This window comes from Cyprinodon variegatus, unplaced genomic scaffold (genome assembly GCF_000732505.1).
Source record: "Cyprinodon variegatus isolate N-32 unplaced genomic scaffold, C_variegatus-1.0 Scaffold1242, whole genome shotgun sequence".
Taxonomy (NCBI): domain Eukaryota; kingdom Metazoa; phylum Chordata; class Actinopteri; order Cyprinodontiformes; family Cyprinodontidae; genus Cyprinodon; species Cyprinodon variegatus.
Genome location: NW_015151695.1, coordinates 96,535 through 103,963, shown reverse-complemented (window position 1 = coordinate 103,963; position 7,429 = coordinate 96,535). Strand labels below are relative to the sequence as shown.

General features: G+C 41.6%; 1 protein-coding gene across 5 annotated transcripts in view; it reads right to left on the bottom strand.

The window, feature by feature from the left end:
* birc6 (baculoviral IAP repeat containing 6) overlaps window positions 1-7,429 on the bottom strand; it is a 99,878-nt gene that overhangs the window by 8,668 nt on the left and 83,781 nt on the right. For all 5 annotated transcript variants that reach the window (XM_015401638.1, XM_015401642.1, XM_015401639.1 and 2 more), the window contains 4 exons: window positions 5,061-5,283; window positions 3,870-4,015; window positions 1,992-2,102; window positions 368-585 (listed from right to left, as the gene is read on the bottom strand). In XM_015401638.1, the coding sequence (XP_015257124.1) occupies window positions 368-585; window positions 1,992-2,102; window positions 3,870-4,015; window positions 5,061-5,283 (698 nt within the window). The remainder of the gene's footprint in view (window positions 1-367; window positions 586-1,991; window positions 2,103-3,869; window positions 4,016-5,060; window positions 5,284-7,429) is intronic.

The following is a 7,429-nucleotide window of genomic DNA, read 5'->3' as shown; positions in this document are numbered from 1 at the left end:
TCTCAATCACACACATTCTCAGAGGTAAGCTGGAGTTCAGCGTCTTCTCCAAGGACGCTGTGATGGAAATGAGTCAGCAGCCTGATGGATCACAGCATCCAGACACAGTTCAGCTCCTCCTGCCTCCAAACTATAAATCAAACCTATCCGATAACAACGCTCTGCTTTAACAGGAAGCGGTTCTTCTCAGGCCCGTCCAGCAGGCTGCTACCCACAGCCCTCTGCAAACATCACAGCATTTTAGTTTCTATTTCGATTCTTTGCCAACTGAGACATTAAGGACGGAAAGTCGGCCATTAATCAGAGCATGAGCTAACCAATGAGAGCACGCCTTTCACCTCACCGCTCCGTACAAGCGACACGTTACCTTCATGATGTCGAGCCTCTCCTCGTCGCAGCGGACAAAGACGCTGGAAGAGGACGACAGAGGGAGAGACGTGGACAGGGTGACGGCCTCCTGGGCCAGGCGGCGGGACCTTGCTGCGCTGTTTGTATCGCTGGCGTTCTTCACCTGAGACATGTAGTGGTAGTTGACCTTGAACATCAGCTTCCCTTCTTCATCTTCTGAAACCATTTCAAAGGTGTCTGCGTGGAGAGGAAATCAGAGGTTAGGAGGATGTGGCTCATTCTGCTTAGGAGCAACAGATGAACAGAGTTCAGGTGTCCTTCATGACACGACACTTCTAGAAGGAACCTCATCATTTGGAAAAGAACCGCACTGCAACACAATGGTGGATGTGGATATCCAGCGTTTCCATAGCTACAGTAGCTTTGTACGACACGGCGTAGCACCGTATCTGAGGAGCTGCATCACAATGAACTAGTGGGAGGGGTATGAAGTTTAACACCTCAGCAGCCTCAGAATCAGCCTTGGCAAAATAAAAAAAATAAAGTATTGCATGCTTGATGCAGAGAAAAAAAATATGCATGATAAGAAGGAATGTAAAGAATCTTACTAGGATTTACTGATCATTCGTAGTGTATTAGATTAAAATTTATTCTATCCTATTTACCGATTACAGTTTTTTTTCCTTCTACTTTGAGAATAAAGTTGTAACATTACGAGAATAAAGTCGTAACATTACGAGAATAAAGTCATAAAATTACGAGAACAAAGACGTAACATTACGAGAACAAAGACGTAACATTACGAGAATAAAGTCGGAAAATTACGAGAATAAAGTCATAAAATTATGAGAATAACGTCGGAAAATCACGAGAATAAAGTCGTAAAATTACAAGAATAGTCTATAAATTAAGATAATAAAGACCTAAAATTACAAGAAACAAGTTGTATTTCATGACAAATCTTACAAGAAGCACTTTCTTCCCTAAAATGAGGAATGTAGAGCATCATGTGAAGTTATCCTGGCTCTGGTTTGACAAATAAGGAAATCTTTTAACACCCGCTTCAAATTGGGCAGGATGTCAAAGTGAACTCAGGTTGCTGGTCGGAGCTCGAAGCTTTCTTTCGAAACGGTTTATTATATGATGACTTTATTCTTGTAATGTTACGACTCGATTCTCATGTTACAACTCTAAGTAAAAAAAAAAAAACTCTAGCCTGGCCCTAATACTCTGTCATAACTGATGATGTCTAATTAGAGGGAATGTCTCAGTGTTGTAATGACAGCGCAGTCCTCTAGAGGGCTCTGCAGTTCAACCAGCAGAGCTTCACTGTCATTTTCAATAAATGTGGCCTACATTCACCTGCAGGATACTGCTGTATAACCTCTAATTTATCAACTTTCTTAGACATCATCCATTATGCTGATAAACCAGAGCTTATCCTGCAGACACTGAAATATCTACATAAACCGAGTTCAGGTGAGGAGGAATTGACCACACAATGAGAAGCGTGGTAAAAAAAAAAATCACAGTCAATGCATGGGAAACACTGGATACCAGATCACTGCCAACAGGACCTAATGCTGATTTGAAGCAGTTTACAACAGGGATTAATTAAGACGAGCAGAGATGTTTAAACCCACCAAACTGTAGTTTCTTCATGGCAGCGACGTATTTCTCCTCTAAGGAGCGGAGCACAGACAGCGGCTTTGGCCTGCTTGACGCCTTCTTTGAAGACTCCACCAGCTTCCTCTCTGATGGAGAGAAAGGGGAAATTAAAGATCAGCAATGAGAAAAAGATCAGGTGACACTGAATTCTTTACATAGTTTAGGCTCCTAAAAGGTTTTTCTCTGATATGAAAATGTTTTCCAGTCTGATTTTAATATGTATTTTTATAATACAGAATAGCATAGAAAATCCCTTTATTGTCCCACAATGGAGAAATTCTGGTCACACAAATTTGGACGTTAGAAAAATGTATAAGAATAATATAAAAGTGAAGAGTTAAAAGATAAAAAATATAATACTGTACTGTAAAGTGTTTTAACAATATAAATATAAACAATATAACATTTTTATTCTCCAGTTGCTATACAGCTATGGACATTTTTACAGTAATGGATATTTAGCAGCAACATCAGAGATGTGCAAAACTGACAGTGTATATATAGATAATATATCTTTCATGGTATCATGTTTAATGAACTCCACGTTTTGGTGGAAAATGATATAAAAGCAGCAATAATTTAGATACTTTTCTTACAAGGTTGGAGAGTTAAAATAAAAATGTATTTATTGTCCTTCAGGTTCAGGAAGTATTAAAAAATACTTCAGGGTGATAAATATTTTGATTTAAATCATTTAAAGGTTAGAACCTTAAAGCAAAGAAGAAAACTTTCACTATACAACCTTTATCCCCTAATTTATTCAAACATGATCTCTGTAGTTGTGCTGCTAAAGGCTCAGAATGCTGGAGGACAAGGGGACCACTTTTACATTCTACTTCTATTCTCCAATTCTAAATAATTTGCAACATTTTTGATCTCTCAATTTTTATTCTTGTAATAGTAGCTTAATCTGATGTGGTAAAACGTCTCCAGATGACATGTTGGGAAACATAAACTGAATCAGTAATGAATCTGAAATTTAGAATCAGAGTCAAAGAATCAAAGGTTGATAAAGAAAAACAATAAAAACTGAAACTGATTTTTCAAAGATAAAGGAAAGATTTTGTTTATACTGGGATAAATGTGGGAAAGGAAACTGCATTTTCAATGGTTTTAAAAAGGGACTTTATGTATTTTAGGATAACGTAAAGGGCTGAGAGCAAATGATTTAAACAGATGTATTCCAGCAGTTAAAGCTGCATTTCTTCCAGATATGGTTTGGAAATCAATAAGACAAAAGAGGCATGATGTGTCCCCAGAATCTATTAAAGGTCAACAGTTGGAGAAAAAAAAAGAAGCAAAACAGATTAATTATTCTAATTTAAACAGGTAGAATAAAAACGGATTATAAGCCAAACTACTTCATTAAACAATAGTCTGCTACTGGTTGGTCGGGGCGCTTTGCCAGCGGCCGTCTGCTAATAGAGGGGTGATAAATCTGTCACGTCTCAAACGCTGCCAGCTCCTCTCTGATTAATCATGAGGGACACGGCGGGACTTATCACGGAATGTTCCACATTAAGACCTCTGACAATGATCTCAGGCTGTCTCCTCCATCTCACACACCCCTCCATTACATCTAATGGGCTGGTTTCCACCCCAGTGATCGGTCACAGGACATTCTGTGGGAGCAGAGGATTAATACTGGGAGGTCATGTGACAGGAGAGATTTTTTTTGGGGGGTGGGGGGGCTGACTAATGAATGGGATGAAGATCCATCCAGAGGACGGGTTTTAACACATTCCTCGTTTTCCCGTTGGGCTGACAGAGTTCAGGTCCAAACCCTTCGCTCTAAAGCTCAGTACAGTTCCATGACGGCGGATCCCTGCTCAGTTCCTTCTGTGTATACGCACCCTGATTGGCCTGCCGCAGGCTCGTCGTTGCTGCATGGACGATCTCCGCCGTCCTCTGGATGTCGGGAACCAGCAGGGTCAAACCCTCAGGTTCTGGGTCTGACCCCTCGGGTTTCACCACACCTTTGCTCTTATCCTTTTTTGACCTGGAACGCAGAAACACAGTCATGGAACCAGGAGCGCTTTCTCATCACAGCCTTTAGTTGGGGGATCATCACTCACTAGGTTTTTAGCTGAGCTCGGACTCTCAGAGCATACTTTAAAGCAGGATGGATTCTACCCTGTTTATTTAGACAATAACTGAAACACTAGAGGAAGGAGCTGTTAGCAGCAGAGCTAAGCAGGGAAGCTACGGGCTCAAACTGACGTATTGACACAGAAAGCAGACAGGACCTGTTCTTCCTGCCTCTGACTTCACGAGGCAGACACCCTGTCTACTTTTAAGGCTAGGCTTAAAACTTTCCTTTTTGATAAAGCTTATAGTTAGAGTGGCTCAGGTTATCCTGAGCTATCTCTATAGTTATGCTGCTATAGGCTTAGACTTCTGGAGGACATAGGGACTCCTATTTCATCATTCTGCTTCAGTCTGTCTCTATTCTCCCACTCTGCAGAATCTGTTAGTTCAATCTCTAACGTTCTGCTCTCTCTGCTTTTTCTCATAGTAGCTTCATCTGGTCTGTTCCTGTTTGGCTGTGACTCCATCCTGGAGAGAAACATCTGCTTAAAGTGTTGAGATTAAGTGTCTAGCTTAAGCCACCACGGGTCTGATTCTGGCTTCATTTCTAAGGTCAGTGTTTCCATCCCTTTCGGTCAGCTTTCAGTCACCATCTCTATGGGGGAAAGTGATGATGCAGCCGCCTGACATGTTATGATGAAGGAAACCAAAGATTCTCCTGTGATCTAAATTGTAAATCTTCTCAATGAGACGCTCTGGGAATCATTGCTGCTATTAGACAATTAAAGTTCAGCTGATGCCCTGACCTGGTGGGATGTTGTCTCTGTGAACCAGTGGCGGCTGTTCTTCCTCATCAAATGAACAAAGCTAACTGAGGGCTTCAAATACATCAATACTGAAAACAACACTTGGAAAAAAGCAGCATGATAAGAGGCGCTGCTTGCTCCGGGCCACTAGGGGGAGACAGTCCTCTCCAAACCCCTTCAGGAGCTCTGTAGCCACGCTGGACGCCGTACCTGAGGCGGTTGGTGTACGTGTCTACACAGGTCTTCATCTTGGCCAGCAGCAGGCCGACAGAAGTCTGCCCCTCCGAATGCTCTTCGTCGTCTTCCTCCTCGTCTCGTCCGTGGTCCCCAGACAATGGCAGCAGCAGTGGAACCAGCGCGGTGTAGGTGGAGATGGCCCTGAGCAGCTCCAGCAGCGCTCTGTACAGCGGAACATGGCGGGCCATATCCAGAACTGGACAGAGAGAGAGAGACAGAGAGAGAGAGTGAGTCAAAGCCATGCCACAAGGTGGACTCTCACTTCTCAAAAGTGAAGCCATCTTCACTCCGTTCTTTAGAGAGCTACGGCTTCCTACGTAGGCCCTTCAAACACCAACAGGACCTGGAAAAACTGGTTTACCTGAAAATCCTCTGCTGTGTTTTAAACAAGGTGTAAGTAGAAAATACTATTCTATTAAAAGAAACAATAAAAACAACATCAGGTAACGACATCTTTGGACGCGTCTGTGCTGAACAAGCTTTGCGTTTCTTTTAAAGCTTGAACTGATTAATTCTGGGTGAGTCGTGGCGTTTTAAAACCATGTTTCTGGATCCAGATGGGAGCTCTGTTGTTTAAGGCTACGTTCACACAGCAGCCTGAAGGGACCCAAATCGGACTTTTTTTGCCCATACACTGAAAAAAATAATTGAAATCTAGATAAGTCATTATTTCTTTAAAAAAGTGATTTTTTTATTACTTGAATTGAGGAGGTAAGTGAGACACTTAGCCAATGGAACAAGACAATTTACATTTAAAATAAGAAAATAAAACAATTTAATTGTCTTTTTTCAAGTGTATATGATCTAATTACCTCGTTTTAAGAGTAAAAATCATTTCATTGGCAATTAATCCTATTTATCTACTCAAATTAGGGTTAAATACACTTGAATTAAGAAATTTTGACTTATTTCTACATTCTTTTGGCCCAAATGTGACCTGGATCTGACCTTTCATGGCAGTCTGAACAACACAGATCCGATTTTTTCCAATGCAACCCAGGACACTTGGCTGTGTGGTCCTGAATCCGAAATAGAATCTGATCTTTTTAAATGCGACCTGTGTCTGAACGGCCAGGTTACATTCATCCGACCTGAACGCTATTAATACCCGACAAAGGTCACTATTCTGCATCTTGCTACACAGAAGTGGAAAGAAAAACAACAACAATGGCGGATGATGATCCAGAGAGTATTATTTGTTTAACCATATTGAAAAGATTGTGGGTAAGATCGCTAGATGTGCTCTGGCACTACCATCCATGTTTACTTCCGTAAAAACTTAGTGTGACGGACTGCCATCAAGTCAATGAGTCGATGCAATCAGCTGGTTTTCTTTAGATAGTAAACTATGAATAAATCTGACTGTATGATGTAAAGTGCCTTGAGATGACGTGTTGTGAATTGGTGCTATAGAAATAAACTGAACTGAATGTAAATAATCATCATCCCCACCACTAGGCAAACACCAACACACACATTTGGGAGGATGTCTGATATTGGTGTCATTGCAGATGACCAATATTATCCTTAATGAAAAACCAGCCATGCTGTTCACGTTGCTTCATCCCACAATCCTTTGCTGCATTACCATAATTAAAAAAAACAGCACATGATCGATCTGCTGTCCTAAAACCAGGAAGTGGGTGGAAATAAACATTGGTTTGTTTTTTTTCAGCCTAATATCGATGCTGATATTTATTCTACTACCCTGATCATCAATAATTCTAACAGGATGATTTCTAGGAGGCTCAAACACTCGAGCACCTATAAACCTACGAATGCTTATAAGTCCAAAGGAAACCAACAGAGCCAGGAAACATGGACCAGTTCAGACAAACTTCACTCAATCAGACCTGCTACCTGCTGTTTCACAGATCTTAAAGCAAAGGGGAACTTTTATAGAAATAGACCAAACAGATCTAACCATTTTCACTGATAACGGATCCAGAGTTTACATCAGCAATGATCGGTGCATTTCCATCAGGCGCTGCTTTCCTCAACAAGCACCGATCCTTTAGATCTGCTGCAGTAAAAGGAGGGAACGGTCAGACTCAAAGTATCGCAGGTTGGAAGCGCAGCGGAAATCTGACAACAATCAGATGGAGGATTTATTCCCGTCTGCTCCCCATCCTCCATATTTAGTGTCCGTTATTGTTTTCTCCTCCTCCTCCATCATAAAGCGGTTGGTGGGTTCAGTTTCAGAGTTCCCTCCTTCCTTTCTTTCCTTGTTTCGGTAGCCATGGAGAGGACGAGTGTCGGTAGCCATGGAGAGGGACATGTGTAGGTAGCCATCCATGGAGAGGGACATGTGTAGGTAGCCATCCAGGAAGAGGATGTGTATC